Source organism: Callithrix jacchus, chromosome 3, assembly GCF_049354715.1.
Source record: "Callithrix jacchus isolate 240 chromosome 3, calJac240_pri, whole genome shotgun sequence".
Taxonomy (NCBI): Eukaryota; Metazoa; Chordata; class Mammalia; order Primates; family Cebidae; genus Callithrix; species Callithrix jacchus.
In genome coordinates, this window is record NC_133504.1 from 121,480,976 (window position 1) to 121,506,743 (window position 25,768).

At 42.1% G+C, this 25,768-nt stretch overlaps 1 protein-coding gene across 2 annotated transcripts in view; it reads right to left on the reverse strand.

Annotated features, from left to right (window-relative positions):
* Positions 1–25,768, reverse strand: part of SHROOM3 (shroom family member 3) — a 371,721-nt gene that overhangs the window by 214,332 nt on the left and 131,621 nt on the right. For both annotated transcript variants that reach the window (XM_078367044.1, XM_035293492.3), the window contains exon 4: positions 21,429–21,583. Coding sequence is in view for 1 of the 2 variants with exons in the window: in XM_035293492.3 (XP_035149383.3) it covers positions 21,429–21,583 (155 nt within the window). In the remaining variant the exon portion in view is untranslated. The remainder of the gene's footprint in view (positions 1–21,428; positions 21,584–25,768) is intronic.

Below are 25,768 nucleotides of genomic sequence, written 5' to 3' on the forward strand. Positions count from 1 at the left end.
TCATCTATGGCTTTCGTTATGTTGAAATATGTTCCTTCTATACTCTGTTTTTTGAAGGACTTTTATCATTAAGGGATGTTTATCATGAAGAGATCAAATGCTTTTTCAGCTTCACCTGAAATGATCATATGGATTTTGTTCTTCATTCTATCGAGATGATGCATAGTATTGATTGATTTGCATCCCAGGGATAAATTTTACTTGGTTGCAATGAATGATATTGTTAGTGTATTGTTGAATTTGGTTTGCTAGTATACCGGTTTTTTAAGGGTACACTTCAGTGGCATTAAGTACATTCCCACTGTTGTATATCTAATGTCCAGAACTCTTTTCATCTCGCAAAACTGAAACTCTGTACCTACTAAACAAAACTCCCTAACCCCCACTCCCCTGACCTGTGGCAACTGCCATTCTACATTTTGTGTGTATGAATTTGACTACTCGGGGTACCTTAGACAAGTGGAATCATATACAGTATTTGTCTTTTTGTGACTGGTTTATTTTGCTTAGCATAATATCCTCAGGGTTCATCCGTGTTGCAGCATATATCAGAATTTCCTTTGCTTTTAAGGCTATATATATATATATTTTTTTTTTTGAGACGGATTCTCGGTCTTCTCGCCCAGGCTGGCATGATCTCGGCTCATTGTAACCTCTGCCTCCCAGGTTCAAGTGATTCTCTTGCCTCAGCCTCCCAAGTAGCTGGGACTACAGGTGCCTACCACCATACCTGGCTAATTTTTGTATTTTTAGTAGAAATGGGGTTTCGCCATGTTGCCAGGCTGGTCTCAAACTCTTAATCCCCAGTGATCTGCCCATCTTGGCCTCTCAAAGTGCTGGGATAACAAGCATGAGCCACCATGCTAGGCCAAATTTCTTTCTTTTTTTCTTTTTGAGACAAAGTCTCGCTCTTGTCCCCCACATTGGAGTGCAATGGCATGATCTCGAAACACTGCAACCTCCACCTCCCGGGTTCAAGCAATTCTCCTGTCTCAGCCTCCCAAGTAGCTGGGATTACAGGTGCCTGCCACCACACCCAGCTAATTTTTATATTTTTAGTAGAGATGGGGTTTCACCATGTTGGCCAGGCTGGTCTCGAACTTCCGACCTCGTGATCTTCCTGCTTCAGCCTCCCAAAGTGCTGGGATTACAGGCCTGAGCCACTGTGCCCAGCCCAAATTTCTTGTTTAATCATAAATTGATTTGGGTTTATCTAGTTTTTTAATCAATCAAATAGATTAAGAGGGAGTAACTGGTCTGCCTAACAAGACTGTAGGCATGAAAAATGGTAAGAGAGGAGTTGGTAGAGAGGGAGAGAAATAATTTGCAGAAATATTTAATGCTGTGGTTCTTTAGGGTGCATCAGAATCATGGGGAAGACTTGGTAAATCAGGTTGCGAGGCTCAAACTCCAGAGTTCCTGATTCATTAGGTTTAGAGTAGGGTTTGGAATTTGTATCTTCCAGAAGATCCTGGACATGATCACACTTTGGACAACCACTATAACCTATCCAGGGTTAGGCCGAGAGGATTCTAATTGCCGAAATTTCCCCATAGTGCAAAGAAGATACCCTTCCCAACTAAGACAGGAAGCTTGCAGTTATAGAAGTAGGGAAGCACAAGAAGAATGAGAAACAGTGAGAAAGCTCGGCCCTCAAGATCCCAGCAACTTGTGGAAATGAGGGAAAAGATGGAGGTGAGTCAAGCTGTGAGGACCAAGTTCTGATTTCTCCTCCAGACTCAAGAAGGAGAGGACAAGTGTGCAAGGTAAGTGAGGGGAATGCCAAAGGGCTCAGGGAACCTTGGCTTCACTGCACCACTGGAGACCCTAGGAGAAGGTCACTGGAGCAGGTCTGGCCTGGCTTAATTTTGAGGTCTCTAGAGGTTCAGACAGAAGGAAAAATCTCAGACATCAGATGGCAACCTGCAGACTTGCAAGGAGGCAACTATGGTGGGGTGAGATGACCTAGGATGGGCCCTGGGTCAGGAGTTGCTGGGATGAGAGTTTGGCAGATGCTAAGTTGCTTGAAGCTAAGGGGAGCTGAGCAGAGCCTGAATCTATAAGTCGGGGGTTGCCAGCAATCAGAGGCATTGCCCAGGCCATGGCTGACCATGGATTACTAGCTGCAGGATTCAATGTTGGAGGCCAGCAGTGACTGGGAAGGCTGTGGACAAAGCCAAGGTACCAGGAGAGTTGGTGCCCAAGACCTGCGCTCACCACTGCTCCAAACCCCCAGACACTGTTCAGCAAGACAGCTGGGCAGTGGGGACAAAAGATGACATCTGAGCAAGGGAGGATTTTATTTCAGAGACTGCGTCCCTTAAGGGACTATTCAAGTGATTAGAACAGGCTAGCTTTTAACTTGGCTAGGAATAAAAATTATGATGATGATGATGATGATGATGATGATGGCCAACTAGCAGAAGTGGGTTTGTAAGGAAGACAAAATAATTAACCTACATTTTTTTAATACATCTAAATTGTCATGTGACTGAGTTTGGTAGATAAAATTGGGTACCTACTTTGACTAAAATAAATTCATTGATTATCAGAAATTCAAATTTAACTAGACATCGGTATTTTTAATTGTTAAATATGGCCACCTTTACTTGTTGTGCCTGTTGAGGGCAATTGACAAGTCTAAATCCCCATTTTATTGGGTTTCAAGCTTGGGTTCATATATTTTTAAATTTTTATTTTTGAGACAGAGTCTCACTCTGTCACCGTGTAGTGCTGCAATCTTGACTCACTCAACCTCTCCTCTTGGGTTCAAGCAATTCTCCTGTCTCAGCTTCCCAAGTAGCTGGGACTACAGGCATGTGCCACCACACCTGGCTAATTTTTTTTATTTTTAGTAGAAACGGGGTTTCACTGTGTTGACCAGGCTGGTCTTGAACTCCTGACCTCAAATGATCTACCCACCTCAGCCTCCCAAAATGCTGGGATTACAGGTGTGAGCTACTGAGCCAAGCCTGTATTCATATTTCATAAACAGCTGGGTAGCAGAGAAAACTAGTTCAGGATAAAACTCTTCCTACCCACAATCCACAAAGGGGCAAACCCATATACTGTTACACTGCTAGAGGTGTCCCTAAAACATGCCAATTACTTTTTTCCAATATATTTGAATGATCACCATATCCCTAGAAAACAATGTCCAGAATTACGAAATGAGCCTTTAAACTATATATACTGTTAGGATATCTGACATATCCTCTGCCCCTCACCTTCCTGGCCCACCATCATTGGCCACAAAGGTTTCCTACCAACTGCACTGGGAAGAGTCCTCCGGGGAAGTGTCAGTCACACAGGGAGATCTCAGGATGCCCCAGAACACACAGCCTGCAGTGTGTTAGCCTTTAAGTCACCTTCTGCCCAAGACATGAAGATCCTGTCACCTATCACTGTATACAGATCCACCTGTCTATACATACATAGCTCCAACCAATTTGTCACTGAGATTACACCACTGAGAACTCACTCCTTTATGGTAAGATGTTGATAACCTGCAAAATTGCCTTTTAAAACATGAATAGTAGCTTTATTATTCTCATTGTATGTGAGTGTAAGATCGTATTGTTCTCAAAGGGTATTTACTATTCTTAGCCATATCAAAGATTAGCAAATCATCTCCTAGCAAGGCTCTGAGAGAGTAAGAAATGCAAAGGCGAGTTTGGATGAGGAACCAGGAAAGAGGCAGATGTGGAGGAACAATTCCCAGGGAGGAAAGATTTTACCGAGATTGGGCTTGGGGGGCAGTATGGAGGAAGCAGAGAGAAGATGGGAGTAGCTTCAGTGCTTCATTAGGGTGCTGTTGATAACAGAGCACAAAGACAAATCTCAACTTCTCCAGAAGCTACATTTGACTCACATAGAACTCATTCCGCAATGGACACAGAGACTTCTAGATCTGTGAATAAGTACTAGTAAGACTAGTACAGAAACTCAACATCATTTATCAAGCTTCCACTATTTGGGAGAGAAATGATCAAATCTTACTGGAAGTCTCAAGTATTCTCTTACAAAATAATAAATGTTTCAACATTTCAATATTCATCAGACATTTCGACCACCTATAAAATCACAGAACAATCAAGCTGTGGGGTTTGCTTTGTTTTGTTGTGAAAGGGGTATAGAAAATGATGAGCTTGTGTTCATATTTTGGTGCACTCTAAAGCCCTCTGTCACTTCTCTCTTCTTGCAGTACTGTTTCTCCCATTTCTATTTTTATTGGCATGTAAACTTGCTCCTGTCAAATGAGTGAGACAAGACAGGAAAGTGAATTTATTTAGGGAATGTGAATCAACACTGCTGGGGAAACAAAAGGCCCCAGTGTGTGCTTTCTTTAAAGCTAAACAAATAAAAGCATTGGCCAAGCCCAACCTCTGTTCTCCAAGAGGCTGAAGAACCCATGTGGGTTCAGGGATTTTGGCAATCACTGTGAACCAGCTCATCTGAACTGGTTTTTACTGACGTAAAAGCTTGGGCTTTTGTATCAGATAGACTGGAGTTTAGATCCACACTGAATACCTGTATCCTTTTGATAAGACTGCCCTCTTGCAAATCTATCTCCTCATCTGTAAAATAGAGTAGTAATAATCCCTATTATCAGGGTTGTGAGAATTAAAGAAGGAAAATGCTTCAACACCCAAAGCTAACATTTTGAGAGCTTACTAGAATTATTTATTTAAAGACAGCAGGCTAAGTTTGCAAATCAAAATTGACTCCTGTAAACAGGATCCTAAGTTGATACCAATTGGTCCACTTCTTCAGAACTTACTAGGAATCCTATGAGCGTGAATGCCCAGTGATCCAGTCCAATCACCTCATGTATATTTAATGTCAAGTGCCCCCTTTCTTTTACACCATTTTCTTAATTTTAGAATGTTCACCCAAGAAATTGTAATTCTAATACCACTCACGTAGTCTGCCCATTTAGGGTTTGGGACGGGAATGTGCACAAACTATTATACAAAAGGAAAAGACCAGATGTGTTAGGGCTGTCCTGAAAATAGCAAAGATCAGTTAGCCTTTTCTGACCATTTTCTTGAAAGGTCCTAAAATTAGATTTGCAGCTAGGTGATGTTTTGTAAACTCACGAGTTTGCAAAGAAGAGAAATGCAAGATAGATTAAACAAAATGAAAGAAAACACGGTGAGTCTTAAATTCCTGAACATGAGCTCATGTTTCTATTCATTACTATCTTGTGGAGTGACGTGGAGTTTTTGACCTCTGCCCCTGACTTTGAGACAATGATGGAAAGGTGACGAGGAATCGCGCAGCAAAGGTTAAAAGGGCCTTGAATCCAAACACGGCTGGATTTGGCGGGGATGCCACCAAATGCACACCAGCATCAGTCCCAGTTAGCATTTTCTTAGGAATTCCCACAGACTGACGTTGGTCCTCATGCCTCATCAAGTCAGCATTGTTGTTATGAAGGTGTCAGATGTGAAACGGTAAACAGAGCAACATAGAGGCCATTCCTGCTTAGTGACCTGTAGCAGAAAGGTCTATTTTTAGAAACTGCTGCAGGTTGCTCTGACCTTGGAAAGATGGCAGGCTTCAAAGTACTAGTGGGTTTTTTTTTTTTTTTTTAAACATTTCCGAGCATTTGGGTTGTGTTCTAAATGTTTCTGAAGGAGTTCACAGAAATAAAAACCATCCCCAGCTGTTCGCAGTGGCTCATGCCTGTAATCCCAGTACTTTAGGAGGCCAGCGCAGGTGGATCACAAGGTCAGGAGATCAAGACCATCCTGGCTAACATGATGAAACTCGTCTCTACTAAAAATACAAACATTAGCTGGGCATGGTGGCACACACCTATAATCCCAGCTACTCGGGAGGCTGAGGCAGAAGAATTGCTTGAACATGGGAGGCAGAGGTTGCAGTGAGCTGAGATCATGTCACCGCACTTCCAGCCCGGTGACAGAGTGACTCTGTCAAAAACAAAACAAAACCCATCCCCAAACTGTAATGAAATGGAAAATTTGAATTTCGAACTTTACCTATATATCAAGGCCAAGAAAAGGCATGATGTTAGAGACTTTCAAACATAACCATGGAGTTGCTCAAATGAACACTGATCTCATCCTTTTGTGTCTTACGTGGGCCAATGAGACAGGAAAGATTCATGGGGTTGACCTCATTCGGTCAGAGATGAGCCTGTCCACTCCCTTAGGGCTAGAGGCTGCAAGTTTCAGTGGGTATTAGAATCACTTGGCATGTATGTTAAAAGGTAAGCCTCCCCCAGGAGAGTCTTATGTAGGAAGAGGTACAAAGGATTTCAAATTAAATAGACACCACAGCCGTTTTGATGCAAGTTGTCTGAAGTTCACACTTTGAGGGGAAAAAAACTGTTATAGGAAGAAGCTAGGAAAACTGGAAAGATGTATCAGCGAGAGAAGGAGAATCATCCAATAAAACAAGAACATCCCAAATTACCTGTTTCCTGCCATCAGTAAGAAAGAAAATGTCATAAGATTAAAGGAAAAAAGGAGCTCTGGCTTTATGTATGCCCTGAGAGGGCAGGCTTGGCTGGTGCTAGAAAACCTGACTTCTCTTCCTCATTCTGTGGTTTACTAGGCCTGTGACCTTTCATTTCTGGGTGTTTCGACCTTCATAAAGCAGGCAGCAGTTTCTCCAAAATGACTCCTCTGGAGGTCAGGAAAGAAGGCTTGCCAGTGACCTCTCACCCCCCTACCCCATACTAAACTTTTATATCCATTGTTATTAGCAAGTCACCTTTTCCCATTGCTTTTTTTTCTCCCCCTGACAAATCTGATTTCAGTCTAATTTTAGTTTAACTTTCACTGATGAGAAATGTAAGCCCCAAACCCTCCTTGGTTGGATCTGCTCTTTTACTTGTGTTTTGGGCTCTGATGCAGTAAAACAGCTAACAGTATGGAAAAGCCAGTCAGTAGAAAAATAGAAATGCCTCCATTCAGCACGTATTTGCTGAGAACTGGTGCCAGCACCTGCTCAATAACCGAGGTTGAAACTATGGATGAAATGACTGATAACAGTGTGCCAAGCCCAGAGCTGAGTTTTTTTCTACACACGTTGTCTTCATAGCTACAACTTCCATACAAAGTATGCATGGTTGTCTTTACTGCCCAGATTTTTAAAAAATAGCAGGGGAGAGGTAAAGTCATTGGCCAAGATATCACAGAAAGAGCAGGGTTGTGAACCACATTCTGTCAAATTCAAAGCCAGTGCTCCTAACTACTACACAGCACTGCCTCCTGAGGGGTAAGAGGTGGGAGTATTGGAAATAAATCCAAACCACCAAATAACAAGGTGACTGCAAAGAGTACCTATTCCAGTGAGACTTGAGGAAGTTGAGGACACTGAGAAAGGTGGGACCTGCTACCAGAAGCATCCCTGAAGCCAGGCTCCTGGGGACCTCACTCGTGAACAAGGGCTGGAGACAGACTACCTTACTAAGAAGAGTCACAGGGGATTAAGGCAGGAGGAAATTAGGTGGATCTCATTTCACAGAGGGGAAAATGAACTTCCAACATGATCCATCTTTGGTGGGGGATACAGGAGAAAAGTATGGGCAGTTGAGTGATGAGACTACTGACCATATTCCATAGGGAACAGAAGGACAGTGAAGATAAGTGCAGACTGCCTGTCCAGCAGCTCTTCACGCAGGAAAAATAACTAACCCTGTTTGATGATGTAATTGAAAACAGCCAAGATTGATACAGCAATTTATTACACCTGTGAAGGGGACACTGTTACTATCCCACTTCAGAAGTGACGAAACAATGGCAGAGGGCAAGTAACTTGTCCAAGGGCCCTCAATAGTAAATGTTGTAAAGCTGAGAGGCCAAGTTAGGCAGCCTGGTTCAGAGCTGGCTCACAAATATTCAGTGAGCACGTATTGTGTGCCAAGAACCATTCCAAGCACTGGGGATACCACACTGAACAAAATCCCTGCCATCGAAGAACTCCTATTCTAGTGTGCATGTAAGAGAGAAAGGTGAAAAGTGAAGATTAGGAGGGTGTGAGGATGCAGGAGAAAGGGGACTGAGACTGAACATGGGCTGTGCAGGGGAGGCTGACATTTGAGCAAATACCCGAAGGAAGTGAGGGAGCAAGTCAAAGGGGATAATTGAGAAAATTTTTAATGTAGTTAAAAAAAAAAACCCTTCAATACCATGTAACCACATGAAAAACAATGGATCTCTTTCACTGTTTGCTTCTTTAAGTTACGAGGGTGAAGAACGTATAAAATGTGTCCTAAGAAAATTCCATGAAAGGTTGTTTAAGGTATCCAGGGCTTGTGAGCCCCTACTTATTTACAATCAATAAGTAACAGTAGCTGATCCCTAAGAGACACCTTTAAAGAAACATTCCAAAGAATTTATTTATTTATTTGTTTGTTTATCTGTTTATTTAGAGATGGTGTCTCCCTCTGTTGCCCAGGCTGGAGTGCAATGGTATCATCTTGGCTCACTGTAGCCTCTGGGGTTCAAGCAATTCTTCTGCCTCAGCCTCCAAAGTAGCTGAGACTATGGGTACCTACCATCATGCCTGGCTAATTTTTGTATTTTTAGTAGAGACAGGGTTTCACCATGTTGGCCAGGCTGGTCTTGAACCCCTGACCTCAAATGATCCACACACCTTGGCCTCCCAAAGTGATGGAATTACAGGCATGAGGTACCACACCGAGCCCCCAAAGAATCTTTTAAAAATGCTCCTTGGAATCACAGTCTTCATGAAAACAACACAGAAACCTTCCTACCTAAACAATAAACACTCTAACCAGGCCACCATCTCCCCACGTATAATTTTACACATCCCACCCACTAAGTGAACACAGCATCAGACCAGAGTTTGGCAGCAGAATAAGCGGGAAATAGAAAAATTGCATTTTTCAGGCTGGGCGTGGTGGCTCACTCCTGTAATCCCAACACTTTGGGAGGCCAAGGCGGGTGGATCACCTGATGTCAGGAGTTTGAAACCAGCCTGGCCAACATGGAGAAACCTTGTCTCTATGAAAAACACAAAAAAATTAGCCGGGTGTTATGGCGGTTGCCTATAATCCCAGCTACTCAGGAGGCCGAGCCAAGAGAATTGCTTAAACCTGGAAGTCAGAGGTTGCAGCCAGCCAAGATTGGGCCATTGCACTCCAGCCGGGGTGACAGAATGGGGCTCTGTCTCAAAAAAGAAGAAAATAAAAATTGCGGCCGGGCGCAGTGGCTCACGCCTGTAATCCCAGCACTTTCGGAGGCCGAGGCGGGTGGATCCCCAGGTCAAGAGATCGAGACCATCCTGGTCAACATGGTGAAACCCCGTCTCTACTAAAAATACAAAAAATTAGCTGGGCATGGTGGCGTGTGCCTGTAATCCCAGCTACTCGGGACGCTGAGGGTTTTTTTTTTTTTTTTTTTTTTTTTGAGACAGAGTTTCGCTCTTGTTACCCAGGCTGGAGTGCAATGGCGCCATCTCGGCTCACCGCAACCTCCGCCTCCTGGGTTCAGGCAATTCTCCTGCCTCAGCCTCCCGAGTAGCTGGGATTACAGGCACGCGCCACCATGCCCAGCTAATTTTTGTATTTTTAGTAGAGACGGGGTTTCAGCTTGTTGACCAGGATGGTCTCGATCTCTTGACCTCGTGATCCACCCGTCTCGGCCTCCCAAAGTGCTGGGATTACAGGCGTGAGCCACCGCACCTGGACGAAAAATTGCATTTTTAAAAATGCACTGACAAACTGTACTAAGCAATCTGGCAGCTAGTCTGCAGACAGCGGCACAAGCCTCTAAACTAGGTAATATAAACAAACATTTTAGGTACTGGCAAAGGCACAAAGAACTAGTCTTAGGGATTTAATTTTGCTAGAGACTAACTAGGCTCTTCAGAGCTGCCACATGTTAAGAGACCTGAAGCAACAGAACCATGGGGAGACAGGTGGTAACAAATATGTATTTGAGGTAGCCATCTTAATAAGCAATGATTAAAGGAAAAAGAACCCACAGTCCATCTCAAGTCAGATGGAACCAGGGATTTCTCTTTGCCTGATGAAGGCTAAGAGCCTGCTTTCAGCTCTCAGTAACCCGCAAACATATATTTTCAGATTCTTCTCCAAGACCTTCCTGGAGGTGGGACATTTGTGATCTTGCAGCAGTTAAATTAAATAAGACAAAAACAGAACAGGACAAAGCTTGTCAGGACCTTCGAAGATCTGATTTTCCATTAAGGATATATGGAGGGGGTGGTATTTAACACTCCTTTATGGAAAAACCATTTCTCTACCCCTCATTCTCAAGAAATGGGGGATTTATGCTAAGGCTATACAAACTGTGATTTTTGAAACATAAGGGGCTGATGAAATAAATGAATACAGTTATAGCTCTGTATTCATGGGGGATTGGTTCCAGAACTGCCCGCTCCATAGGTATCAAAATCCATGGATGCTTAAGTCCCTTGCATAAAATGATGTAGTATTTGCATATAGCTTATACACATCCTCCTGTATACTTTAAATCATCTCTGGAATACTTATCATACCTAAAACAATGTAAATGCTACATAAATCACTGTTGTATTGTTTAGAGAATAATGACAAGAAAAAAAGTCTATACATTTTCAGTACAGATGCAACCATCCGTTTTCTTTTTTTTTTTTTTTTGAGACAGGGTTTTGCTCTGTCACCCAGGCTGGAGTGCAGTAGCCCGATCATGGCTCACTGCAGCTTCAGTCCCCTGGGCTCATGCAATCCCCCTGCCTTAGCTTCTTGAGTATCTGGGTCCACAGGCACTCACCACCATGCCTGGCTAATTTTTGTAGAGACAGGGTCTTGCCATGTTGCCCAGGCTTGTCTCGAACTCCTGGGCTCAAGAGATCCTCCTGCCTCAGCTTCCCAATGTGCTGAGATTACAGGGATGAACCATTGCACCCAGCCATTTTCTTGAGGAGCTATTAAAGCTTCCAATACCAGGCTACACCCCACATCAATTAAATCAGAGTCTGAGGCTGGGCTTGGTAGTTCACGCCTGTAATCCCAACACTTTGGGAGGTCCAAGGTGGGAGAATCATTTGAGCCCAAGAACTTGAGACCAGTCTGGGCAACAAAGTAAGACTCTGTCTACAAAAAAATTTAAAAATTAGCTGGACATGGTGGTGTGTATCTGTAGTCCCAGCTATTCTGGAGGCTGAGGTGGGAGGATCACTTGATCACAAAAGTTCAAGGCCATGTTTATGCCACTGCACTCCAGCCTGGGAAACAGTGTAAGATCTTGTCTCAAAAAATAAAGTAAAATAAAATAAATTAGAATTTCTGGAGGTAGGAGCCAGGAATTAGTTTGTTATTGTTATTGCTGTTTTAAAACTCCCTTGGTAATTCCAATGTATAGCCCAATTTAAAGAGTAGCTTTAAGCCATTTTGATTCAAGGATTCAGAGTTCCAAATATTTGGAATCTAAATTACTTCTAAATTGGAATCATCCAAACTTAGTAGTTCTAGCTTATGCATCCAAATTTAAAATTGAGGGGAAATATTCCACTATAACTTTTGTGTGATCTCAGAACTCAGACCTCATATCCTAAAGGCTCAGACAGATATTTGAGTGCCATTCTTTCTTTTTCTTCTTCTTCTTCTTTTCTTTTTTTTTTTGAGATCGAGTCTTGCCCTGTCACCCAGGCTGAAGTGGAAAGGCGTGATCTCGGCTCACGGTAACCTCTGCCTCCTGGGTTCCAGTGATTCTCTTGCCTCAGCCTCCTAAGTAGCTGGGATTACAGGTGCATGTCACCACACCCAGCTAATTTTGTGTATCTTTAGTAGAGACAAGGTTTCACCACATTGGCCAGGCTGGTCTCGAATTCCTGACCCCATGATCTGCCCACCTTGGTGTCCCATAGTGCTGGGATTATAGGCATGAGCCACTGTGCCCGGCCTTGAGTACCATTCTTTAAATGTTGGGTATGGAGGGTTGACTCCTGTCTGGAATACATTTGTCTAAGGTAAAGCTTTGTTATCCCAAGAATGAAATATGGTCTTTTATCATCAAACATTCTTCACTGGGAACAATAGAGCATTCCTTTGTATGAAGCTATTGTTTAGTGCATAGCCAGTGAGCATATGTAACCCACTGAATAAAAATAGCCATTACTATTATGTGCTACTTGGAAAAAAAAAATGTCCCCTTTCTCATTACAGTAAGGGAGTCTTATTGCATACCTCTCAGGAAACCTAATAATGTGTTACATGAATTTTCCATGGGAAGGAACAACTGGTTAGGAAATAAAATACTGTACTTCTATACAGTGACATTCAAGCCTAGAACTCCAAAGAAGCCAAAAACTGTTCTGAGAATGGTCCCAGCAGGATTGAAATACCTCCTCAAAGCATACTGAGCAAATTCCCATGATGCCAGGCCTCTTGGAAAAGGTTCTGGGGGTCAGAGGCCACTGCAGCTGCCTCCTTCCTCTCCTCTCAACCACTTGCTCAAGTGGAAAAAATGTTTAGAAGGGGAAGTTACCACAGTTCTCAGTTATACCGATCTTCTCTCTAGGAAAGTCTAATCCTGGGTGCAAACCGTACTGCAGTTTGGGATTTGTGCTCATGTTCCAGGTATTTGCCTGCTCTTTGCCCAGACTAAGAATTTCAAAGAGCAGATGAGCAGGATGAGTGAAGTAATGATGTGAGAGCAGAGCGGCGCATGGGAGGGTGGTCACAGCTCTTCAGGAGACATGTGGAGGTGACAGCTGTCATTTGAGACATGAGACGCTCCCAGTACAGAACCACAGAGTGCTACTGCCTCCCACGCTGGCTGCCACTTCAGCTCCCGTGCTTTCCTCCTGTGGCGTGTGGCATGGACACACTGTTTCCTGCCCCATTCATACAGGACTTAACCACAGAGTACAGCGTTGGGCCTCTTTTTAATGTCTTGAAAGTCAGTTCTTGGAACTTACCATGGCACAAAAATATTTCTCATTTGTTTTCTGTGTCCAGGAGAGGTAGAGGAGGCCACACTTTTATGCACAGAGGTGAGCTCCTCGAGCTTCAAGACTAGTTTTGCAATTGCCTATAAAAAGGTCATCGCGCCTTTTCTGTTTGTCCTCACCTCCCACTGCCTGCCTGCTTGAGAGTTATCTTTAGATGTCATAATGTTCCCAGAGGCAGCATATTGTGCTGTCTAAAGAACATTATGTCTTCAAATTGCTCAGCCTGGGTCACATATGCCTATATAACCTGACCAGTCCTTGGGACAAAAATACACCAGAAGGTGCAAATACACTTGCCTTGAGATTCCCCTCCTACAATCTGAGCTTCTGCTCTTAGAGCTCAACCTTTCACCAATGGGCTTCAACATAGTTCAGAGTTAAAACTCTTTCAACTGAAGTTCCCCAGAGAATATGGCTTTTTTTTCCAAAATCCCATTCTGAACTTGGGCCAAGTTGGTACTGTCCTTTTAAAGTCACATTTCCTCTTAGCAAAAAGGTTATAATCAGAAGTTTTAAAACCTATATGTTCTCATTTACAAAAATGAGTTAAATCAGTGCCATTAAATAGAGCAATCATAGGAGAATGTGGTCAGGTAAATTTTCATGAGACTGTACAATAGAAATTCCTCATGGAATAAAGATTAATATTTTAGTACAATGAAACATTTTTATATATCCTATCTTATTTCATCCTTATAGCAACTCAGTATGGAATGGTTCTTCTCCATTTTAAGAAGACATTTGGTCTTAGAGAGATGGAGTAGCGCCGTGGTACTATGGCCGGACCACAGCGGAACTGAGATTGGAATCCAGATGATATAATGCCTTCCTCATGCTGTTTGCAATTTCATATCTGAGAATTGGCACCTTTGGGCTACACAATCTGGCTTGCAGAGTGTCCTTTATAAGAAAAATATATGCTTTTTATGTTCTAGAAAAGTTTCAACCCTTCTTTTTTAACTTTATTGCTCTAAAAATAGGGAGTTCTGTTCAATTTGCTTTTAAAGCTTTTAATAAATTATTTCTTTAAATGCTTTAAAACAATCAGAAAGAGGTATCAGGTGGTTAATCTCAAACTGCCTTAAGAATGTAGATGATTTTTCAGGAAATAGAGTCAGGCAGGTGAGGGGGTGGAGAGGTGGCAAAACAGTGTGAAGGAAGTGAGGAGGTGGAAGTGAAAATATTCCAAGAAATTATTTTCTTTTATAAACTGTAACTATGAGCTGGAAAAGGAACTGATTTCACAATCCTTTTTATTAAAGGCTAATAAAGCTAATTTTGTATCCTTTAAAAGGCCTGAAAAAGTGCATTACAAAATACTTCTTTTAAATCCCGGGTGAGTTACAGTCTTGCAATTCAATCTAGAAATATAAGGTCACCGAAATCTGACACAGAGGTAGCAAGTGTGTGAGCCAACAGTCCCATTCCATTCTAATAATGTCATCTCACTAGTTTATAAAAAGAAACTATTCTGTTAACCCTCAGAAATGTGGGAGGGTGAATTCGGGGAGTGTGGGCCCAAGGGTATTGGTGAATTTAATTTCTTCACCATTTTTGTTAGAAGGGAGGAAGCAGCCACTGGGGCAACACACAGTTTTATTTCCAGAGGCTGCTGCAGAGACTCAAGTCAGCTGGGTATCAAAGCAGGGGAATGCATTTCCTTTGGACTCCCAAAGGAAGTTCAAGGTCAGTGGGGAATCACCTCTTCATTTAAAATGTTTTCTTAGATGAATCAAACATAAGCTTATTTGTTTTTATTGTTTTGAGGGTTTTTTTTTTTAGCCTTTTTTTTTTTGAGATGGAGTTTCGCTCTTGTTACCCAGGCTGGAGTGCAATGGTGCGATCTCGGCTCACCACAACCTCCGCCTCCTGGGTTCAGGCAATTCTCTTGCCTCAGCCTCCTGAGTAGCTGGGATTACAGGCACGCGCCACCATGCCCAGCTAATTTTTTGTATCTTTAGTAGAGACGGGGTTTCACCATGTTGACCAGGATGGTCTCGATCTCTTTACCTCGTGATCCACCCGCCTCGGCCTCCCAAAGTGCTGGGATTACAGGCTTGAGCCACCGCGCCCGGCCTTTTTTTAGCCTTTTTAAAAAAGAATTTCTTTCTTTCTTTCTTTCTTTTTTTTTTTTTTCTTGAGATGGAGTTTCGCTATTGTTACCCAGGCTGGAGTGCAATGGCCTGATCTCGGCTCACTGCAACCTCCGCCTCCTGGGTTCAGGCAATTCTCCTGCCTCAGCCTCCTGAGTAGCTGGGATTACAGGCACGCGCCACCATGCCCAGCTAAATTTTTGTATTTTTAGTAGAGATGGGATTTCACCATGTTAACCAGGATGGTCTCGATCTCTTGACCTCGTGATCCACCCACCTCGGCCTCCCAAAGTCCTGGGATTACAGTCTTGAGCCACCGCACCCGGCCTTTTAAAAGCATTTCTAAAAGGAGGAGGCAGTGGAATAGAAGGCATTAGTTCATGATTTCACTGCTTGAGGGGCTAAGAGTCCCCAAGACTTACATCCTCAAAGACCTAGACTCTCATTTTTACCACCAGCATGTGGCCTTGGGCAAGTCCTTACCTATTTTTGGATGCAGTCCCCTTATTTCTACCTCCAGGGAGAGACCCAGGGGCTGAAAGTCCTAAGACCTAGATTCTCACTCTAGCACCTCTACATGGACAAGTCATATAGCCTAACATACACATATTTTAGGCAGATGCTTATTGTTGTTTATTTTTTCAATGCTGCTTTCTCCTTAATCTCTCTTTTCCCAGTAAAATGTGATCTACCACTACTACTACTACTATACACATATATTCAAATAAAAAAAAGTTTCCTTCCAACACATCAACGCATAGAATAAACTAATGAGAAGGGGAAAGGCTATATCAAACTTGCAGAGATGATGGAAAGGTTTGGGAATAAGATCCACTTTGAAAAGGGACTCAATTTTCCCCTACCCTCTGCTCTCTCTGATGCCCAGAAAGATGATTTTCCTACCACAGTCTTCCCATTAACTAGGACTGCCCCACTTCATATGCTATGTTCTAGAGATTAAGGTGGAACTTCAAAGAGATAATTGACTTAACAAATATGCAATTTGTTTCAGTAGATTCATGATTTAATAACTGCTAAAGACCATACCCACATAGTTCTCATTTAATCTTCACAACAATTTTCTCAGACAAAAATCAGACAGATTAAATTACTTGCCCAAGGTCACAAAGCCAGTACCTACGCCACCAGACTTCAAACCCAATCAGTCTGAAATCTGGTGGCACTGGACTCTGCCATCTCCTGTATCCTCTCTGACTTTTGCCTGGCTTGCATAGCCTTATTAAAAAGTACAAAATATTTACAATGAAATATACTCAAGTTTTTCTTTGCCAACTACGGTGAAAACACGAAAAATCATTCATAACAAATTTAGGAGTAAGATAGTATTTGGCAAAAAAAAAGCACTTCTAGCTTTCTTTTGATTAATGAAAGATAAATAAATGAATAAATAGCACCTTAATGCAGAAGGTTGGAAGGTTACATTTGCCAAGGAAAATGGAGAAAAGATCAGAATTGGGATTAAGGATTCATTGATTATACTGCTATTCTGATGATCCAATCAGGATAGGAGTCTGAGTCTGCACTCAGGGTAAAAATATGTGTTTAGATGAATATACAGCAATTAATCCCAACAAGCTGTTCTGGGGGTCAAATGTAGTCTCCTATTTTTTTAAATTCAAGTTTTATATTATCTACAAACAGCAGTGAGCATTCCTTATACTAACCACATCTTCCATTACCCTCAGGGATGATAAGTTAAACATGAAGACCCTTTCTTTTGTCAGTTTCCATTTTAAAGGTTACTCGATCCCTGGACAACTATTTTACACATATCTGCCAGACAGAGTCTCTGTTGATTTCAGAGAGGATTTGGAGTATAGCTGTCATTTGGGCCCATGTCTGCTTTCCTAATTAACAGCCTTTGCACTGTCCTTGCATTCCATGAGGGTTTTCCTGCAAATGGGAGCTGTTTCTTTTCCTTTGGGAATGGTTTTTCTCTGACCCACTTCCTATTTTATCATTTCTTCTCCATTTATCTACTACTAGCTGTTAACCTTCACTCTTTGTGTACCAAGCAGCAGACACATGCTCTGTTCTTACAGCATCCACACCGACCCCTCCATGCCCTCCTCCCAGAGAGGGCTAAACTCTGCCTTCTTTATGGGTCAGCAGATCTTTGAAAGGCTTTGACCCACAACTTACTTGAGGCCTTGCATTTCTCTTGTCACTGTAGCCTTTTAAGGAGGTGTTTCTACTTTTGATTGTTTTTGGTCACTGGGGAAGACAAACCCAAAACTTCTATAAACACTACTACTCTGCTCTGCGTTCCTGGCATTTTTATAATGGATGTGAAAGCCTGACACGAGGTACTGCCCTTGCCCACCCAAAAAAACTTTTAGAGAAAAAGATGCAGGTACAAGGCTACCAAAATATACATTTTGACTACACAAATGATTTATCCATGAAACAGACCCTCCTTCCTGTTGTTTCCAGGAAGTCACCCCAATCTATTTAAAAAGTATAGAGATCACCTAGAAAAAAAGCTAATAAATGAAATGTCCTTAGTCACTCTGTCATGAATAAATCAAAGGAAACAGAATCTCACGTGTGCCAATGTATAAAGGTAAGACTTCTCAGGAAAGTGACACGCCACAAAATACAAAGCCAGATTATTCCAGAGCAAAGAGCCTTCTACCTGGATCTCTGCAAGGTAAGGGGAGAATGTCCATCTATATCTCCTGAGCGGTATTGATAATCCCCATCTATAAGCCTGTGTGAGATGTAAAGACAGCCTCCTTTTCCTTTGAAAGTTCAACTATAAAAATCAACACATAATAGATGAGATAAGACATATTCAAAAGGCATTTTAGGGACAAAATATTTCCCACACCAGAAGCAGAAAGTGCAAGAACTGCTCAGTAACCTTATCGATTGCATTAGCATACCTAAAGAAAGAATGTGTCAATCAGGAAGGGGATTTGGTGTTGACGAGAATGAAAACTGAGAGAATGTTAGCAGCATGATTCCCTGGGGCCCTGAGGGAAAAGGGCCCTTGCTCCTGGATGTGAATCTCCCCTTCCTGGCAGCCAAGCCCCAAATGGGAAGATGGACCATCTGGCCATCAGAATGGATCCCAGCACGAACTGGTGCCTATAGAACCATTCTCTTCACTTGGAGTTGGAGATCAGCATGCAAACTCCTGACCGTAATTAGACTCCCCATTTAGTTTTCTTGTAAGGATAAAGTACTGTGTACTTATTTTTGGTCCATATGGCATACTTTTCCACTTATAGTTGTCTTTTTCAAAATAGCATTCTGGTTTATATCCTGCAGTTTCTTGTGAGTTTGAATACTCTGGATTAACACTCCTAAATTCCACAAGCTCTGAGACAGTCATGACCAGTTTTAGACCTGTAAGGCTGGGGACTAGCCCTTAGATGGTCATAAACTCACCAAGAGAACGAAAGGGGAGTTTCCAGATAACCAGGCAGCCAGAATGTATGGTAATATGGCAATACTTCTCCATATTACCATGTGTCTCTCTCTAGCCTAATCCAGAATAATAATAAAAATCAAATATCGCGCATCTACTATGTACTTACACTTACTTCACTAATGCCCTTTCAAGACAGGAATGATTACTTTCATTTCACAAATGAGGAAATTGAGGCTTAGAGGGCCCAAAGTCACATAATTTGCAAATAACCAGACCAGATTTTAACCCCCATGACTGTGTTTCCAAAGGTCCTACTAGAAGAAGTAATTCAAATCTTACATTACCATCTTTTAGAAGGCCTACCAGAAGTCACCATGACTACTCTTCAGGGAGGAAACAGAGCAGCCCTTTCCACAGGCCAATCTATCACCACAGTTATGTTGAAACACGTCAGAAGTGTGGATTGTGCCATCAGTACCCAACAGATGCCAGTGTTCCCAAATTGGGCTCCTGGGTTCCAGTGCCAAGGTGAGTTCAAAACCTTCAGCACTCTCTGGACACAAGGAGTGGCCCCATGGTTCTGAGCCTGTCTACCCATCTGTTGGAAACATCAGCACCATGTTTAAGATGACGGCTTACTTTACTCAAATCTGGAATGAGCCGATGCCTAGAGTTGGCCAATAATAATAGAAAAATAGTAGCAGCATCTCTTGTTGCCTCAGAGTGTTTCATCTAATCTTTCCAATCACTTTATAAGGTATGTTAGATTGCCAAAAATTGCATATATTCAAAGTGTACAACGTGATGATTTTATACATATATATATGCACACTGTGTCATGATTACCACAATGAAAATCAAATTAATCAACACACAGTTACCCATGTATGTGGGGGGGTGGGGTGGGGAGGTGAGTATACTTCAGATCTATTCTTATAGCAAATTTTAAGTAAACAATACAGTATTATTAACTATATTCACCACGTTGTACCTTAGGTCCCCAGAACTTATTCATCTTATAACTGAAAGTTTATACCCTTTGAGCAATGTCTCCCCATTTCCCCTATGCCCCAGTCCCTGGCAACCACGTTCTACTCTCTGCTTCTATGAGTTTGCCTTTTTTATACACCATGTAAAAGTGAGATGATATAGTTTGTATGGATCTGTGCCTGGCTTATTTCACTTAACAAAATGTCCTCCAGGTTCATCTATATTGTGGCAAATGGCAAGATTTCCTTCTTTTTTTATGGCTGGATAATATTCGTTGTGTGTGTGTGTGTGTGTGTGTGTGTGTACATAAACATATACATATATATACCACATTTTCTTGATACATCTGTCCCTCCGTGGATACTTAAATTGTTGCCATATTTTGGCATAAATACATATTTAAATCCTCATTTAAAGATGAGGATATTGGATTTTCAGTGAGGTTAAGTGAACTGGCCAAGCTCATGCAGCTAGCAGGTGATAGCCTGGAATTTGAACCCGGTCTGTCTGAGCCCAGGGCCTATGCTTTGAGCCACTCGGCATCACTGACCACCAGAGAAGCAACCGCTGGTTGATAGCCCTGAAGATGATCAGACATAGCTCAGCACACTGAGGAGAGGCACTAGAGCCTGGAGACAGTGGGCCCGCAGTCATGGCTGCATGTTTGTGGCTGGGAGGAGCTGCTGTTGCCCCAAGCCTGGGCTTACTTAGGAAACATTTGAGAAATGAATTAATGTGGGTCTTTAATCTGTGGCATGATGGAAGACCCACTTACTTTCTACAACCTGAAAATGGTGGGGCTTCATTGATGACTCCTAAAGTCGCAGCCAAGTGTAACATTCTCTTTTTTTTTTTTTTTTTTGAGACGAAGTTTCACTCTTGTTACCCAGGCTGGAGTGCAATGGCGCAATCTCGGCTCACCGCAGCCTCCGCCTCCTGGGTTCAGGCAATTCTCCTGCCTCAGCCTCCTGAGTAGTTGGGATTACAGGCACGCACCACCATGCCCAGCTAATTTTTTGTATTTTTGGTAGAGACAGGGTTTCACCATGTTGACCAGGATGGTCTCAATCTCTTGACCTCGTGATCCACCCGCCTTGGCCTCCCAAAACATTCTCAAATACTGTAACAGTTGCTATGTGAGGCAGCTGAAATCTAAGGAATAAATATTCAAATACACAAAATATTTAGCCCTAAGGCTTAGCAAGTCAAGGTAATAACACTCAAGTGGCAATCTAGATTCTATTCTGGCTTTTCAACTTATCAGCTGGGCTACCTCCAGTAACCTGTTTAACCTTTTTCCTATAAAATGGGGACAGTGATTACCTATCTCATTGGGTTCATATGCAGATTGATAGGCTAAGATATGTAAAATATCTCAAGCAGTGCTTACTAATAGAGATCAAAAACAATTCAATTCCCTTCCCCTTTCCATAAATAATTTCCTCCACCAAGAGTTGGTTCCTGGGAGTACAAAGCTTCTGACATCAAACATAACCCAACACTTTCCCAACAGAGGAACCACCACTATTGAGACCAGAAAACAAAACAAAACAAAACAACAAAAGAGGGAATTTGCCTGTTTTGAAGAACCCTGTGGTGTAGGTGTGGCTCCCAGAATGCCACTGAAAACTCCAAGCCCATTGCTTTCTCTAGTCCCATCAGACAAAAAGTTTCTTAGAGCTCTGACCACATCTGGGATCAGTGTCATTTTTCATCAAGCCCAGAAATTTAGAAAGTACAGTGAGGCCTATCCCTGACAATCCAATACCTACTGGGAAATGAGCGTTCCAAAAGACAGCAGGATCTGAAATCCCTTCACCCCACTTCCTCCTCACATCCCACACGATAGAAAAGGGGGAAAAAAGGGCATCAGGATACACACAGGAAGGTTTAAAGCCAAGCTACCAACCCTGAGCTCTTTTCCCAGAGATGGGGCAGGGTAGGGAGAAAGGTGGGGTGAGGTGGTAGGAGGGACAGGGAGGGGTTCTGCCACCTACCTGCGCACTACCAGCCTGAGGGTCTTGTAGGATGCTTTCACCAGGGAAACGGCCTCCCTTCTGGAGCTGCTCAGAGTGACCTCATTGATGTGCACGACCTCATCCCCAACCTGCAGTTTGGAGCTCAGGGTGTCTGCTTTGCCCCCTTCTTCAACCTGCTCGGAGGGAGAGATGCAACAGCCACGAGTGAGCTTCTCCCTGGCCTGGGGTCCAGCTGGCTGCCCCGAGCCCAGCTTGGACTCCTGCAGAGCCCAACAGACTGGTTAGGGCCACAACCCAGCGCATGCAGCCAGAGGGAAAACTGTGAGAAGGCAGGGACTAGCTCTGAGTGCCCATCTCCTCAAGCACCAACACCCTGCCTGCCCAGGAAGGGTGCTTATAAACATCAGCCGAATGAATGAAGGAACTCAGTTTCCATCCAAAGCCATTATCCACGGTGCTCAGGACATCTCCCTAACATCTTCAAAAAGTCCACTCAGGGCAACTGTTTTATTTATTTAGAATAGCGGTCCCCAAACTTTTTGGCACCAGGGACCAGTTTTGGGGAAGATAATTTTTCCACAGATGGGGTATGGGGGGATGGTTTCAGCATGGTTCAAGTGCATTACATTTATTGTGCACTTTATTTCCATTATTTTTGCATTATAATATAGAACGAAATAATTATACAATTCACCAAAATGTAGAATCAGTGGGAGCCCTGAGCTTGTTTCCTGTAACTAGATGGTCCACTGGGGGTGATGAGAGACAGTGACAGATCATCAGCCATTGGATGCTCATAAGGAGTGTGCTACCTAGAACCCTTGCATGTGCAGTTCACAATAGGGTTTGGGCTCCCATGAGAATCTAATGCTGCCTCTGATCTTACAGGAGGCAGAGCTCAGGTGGTTATGTGAGTGATGGGAAGCAGCTGTAAACACAGATGAAGCTTCACTAACTCGCCCGCTACTCACTTCCTACTGTATGGCCTGGATCCTAACAGACCACAGTAATGGTCCATGGCCTGGGGGCTGGGGACCCCTGCATTAGAAGTTGAGTTCCTCCTACCTTACGTTTTGTTCTAAAATTAAAATTCATTGGATACATAAAGTAGTACATTCAGACAATGGAATATTATTCAGCACTGAAGAGAAATGAGCTATCAAACCATAAAACAATATGAAGGAAACTGAAATGCATATTACTAAGTGAAAGAAACCAATCTGAAAAGGCTACATACTGCACGATTTCAAGGGTATGACATTCTAGGAAAGGCAAAACTAGAGAGAAAATAAAAACGATCAGCACTGGCTGAGGTTAGAGGGAAGGGTGGGATGAATACAGTGGCTCAGAGGATTTTAGGGCAGTGAAACTATTCTATATGATATTGTAATGGTGGACACATGTCCTTGTACATTTGTCAAAACCCATAGAATGTACAGCACCAAAAGTAAACCTACTATAATGAGATGTCCATGTAGGTTCATCAGCTGTAATAAATGTAACACTCTGGTGCAGGATTTTGATAGTGGGAAAGGCTGTGTGTATGTGTGGGCAGCAGATTTATGGGAAATATCTGTACCTTCCACTCATTTTTTTTGGTGAGCCTAATATTGCTCTAAAACAACAAGTATACTGGCCGGGCACGGTGGCTCACACCTGCAGTCCTAGCACTTTGGGAGGCCAAGGCAGGTGGATTGCCTGAGCTCAGGATTCCAAGACCACCCTCGAAACATGGTAAAACCCTGTCTCTACTAAAAATACAAAAATTAGCCAGGTATGGTGGTGCGTACCTGTAATCCCATCTACTTGGGAGGCTGAGGCAAGAAAATCACTCGAAACCGGGAGGTGGGCCAGGTGCAGTGGCTCATGCCTGTAATCCTAACACTTTGGGAGGCCAAGGCTGGTGTATCACCTGAGGTCAGGCATTCGAGACCAGCCTGGTCAACATAGTCAAACCCCGTCTCTACTAAAAATACAAAAATAAGTTGAGCATGGTGGCACATGCCTATAATCCCAGCTACTCGGGAGGCTGAGGCAGGAGAATCATTTGAACCTGGGAGGTAGAGGTTGCAGTGAGCCAAGATCATGCCACTGCCCTCCAGCCTGGGCAACAGAGCAAGATTCCATCTCAGAAAACAAAACAAAACAAAACAAACCACTATTATTCAGTCAACAAAGTTATTCAACACTTGATTTACACCAAAATTTTTCCAAGTGCTTGGGCTATAAAAGTGGGCGAAATAGACAAAAACCTTTTGCTCTTCTAATTCTAAGGTTAACAGGCAGAGGAGGGGAAGCAAACAAGAAACATAATAAACAAGTAAATGATGTAGCATGCTAGTAAATAAAGCATCATGTGCTTTGGAAACAGAGGAAAATAAAGCCTGATTTGGGTCACATGCCAATGGATACTTACAGATGTCAATAACAAGAAAGGGAGGGAAAGGGGAAACAAAACCAAAACTGAGTAAACAAAACCATACTTTCTTTTTAGTAATTACTCTCCAGAATTGCCCACATGTTCAAAAACCTTCAATAGGTCTCAAAATACATAAAATAGACCAAACGATTATATGTATACACATATATTATATATATAAATTATATATAGATATATCTATAAACATATATAGATATATATGTATAGATATCTATATACGTATATGTATGTGTATATAGCAAACATAATGAGGAATGTATATAGATATACCCATGTGCATATATAATTCTTGGTATATATCTATATACATATCTTATATACTTGATATATCTATATACATATATATATTTTTTTGGAGACAGACTGTTGCTCTGGCGCACAGGCTGGAGTGCAGTAGCGCAATCTCGGCTCACTGCAACTTCAGCCTCCTTGGTCAAGCAATTCTCCCATCTCAGCCTTTCGAGTAGCTGGGACTATAGGCATGTGCCAACAGGCCTGGCTAATTTTTGTATTTTTTGTAGAGATGGGCTTTTGCTGTGTTGCCTGCGCTGGTCTTGAACTCCTGGGCTCAAGTGATCCTCCCACCTCGACCTCCCAAAGTGCTGGGATTACAGGCATGAGCCACTATGCCTGCCCAATATATTTTATTTTAATATATGTAAAATAGTTTTTATTTTATAAAGAATTAAAAATTTAAAAGCCTAGATTTAAGCATTAAAAATATATACTAAATCAATATGCACTAATTATTTCTTAATATTTATTAATTTATAATTAAATTATCAATATTAATTCATTATAGAGGATGAAAATAATACGGAAAGTATATAAAGGGAAAAGGAAAATCTTACCACTCTTCCTCCATGTTACTCTCTAAAGGTAACCACTGTTTACTGTTTATAAATTATATATATATATATATATTTTTTTTTCTTTTCTTTTTGTAAAAGTGGTATCACACTATACATATCTCCTCAAATGTCTTAAGAGAGAGAGACTCAAAAGTGAAGTGGTTAAGTTGGAGGGTTGAAATAGTCAACTAAATAAGAAGAAGTTCTTCTCTCTACACTTCAGGCTCATCATCTTTAAAGCTGGATTAATAATATTACCCATCTCATAGAACTGCAGTGAGGATTAATGAGGTAAACCACAGAAATTGATAAACACATTTCCTGGCTTTTCATAAGATTTCAAAAATGCTGGCTAGTATTTCTATAAATCATGATGATATTTCCATTCATAAAATACTGTACTATCACATCTTGGTTATTTGTTGTATAATATTCTGCAATTTAAATGTAAGATGGTATATGTAACCATCTTATATTGGTGGTCATTTCCTCCTGCCTTTCTATCCATTTCATCCTGTTAAACTTCTCTGCCAACCTTCTGCAAATTCATCATTTTCCATACACACTGAGTACACTCTTAACCTCAAGGCCTTTACAACAGCTGCTCAGGTTTTCCTTCTACCTGGATTTCTCCCCCAGAAACGTGACTGCACCCTTGAACCACCTACTGAAACTACAAAATACTATAATCGTCAAGAGTGGGTGCTCTGAAGCCAGATTATATGGGCTCTATCCTTCACTAGACGTGTGACTTTGAGCAAGTGCTGTGCCTCAGTTTCTTCTTCTGTAAAATGATAGTATTTATCACGTGGTATATTGTGAGGATTAAATGAGTTCATGCAAATAAAATGCTTAAACAGTGGTGGCTCATAATGCTTATTCAATAAAGGTTAGCTATGATCACTACCCATCCTTTGAGGCCAAGTTCTTTCCAGGCCCCTCATCAATACCCACCAGTCTCCTTCACCCCTGAAGTCTGTCCTTTAAGAAGTAACCCTTCTTCCCCCCATTTTCAATAATCAAATGGATAAAATAATACATAAATGTAAAGCGACATGGAATAGTTT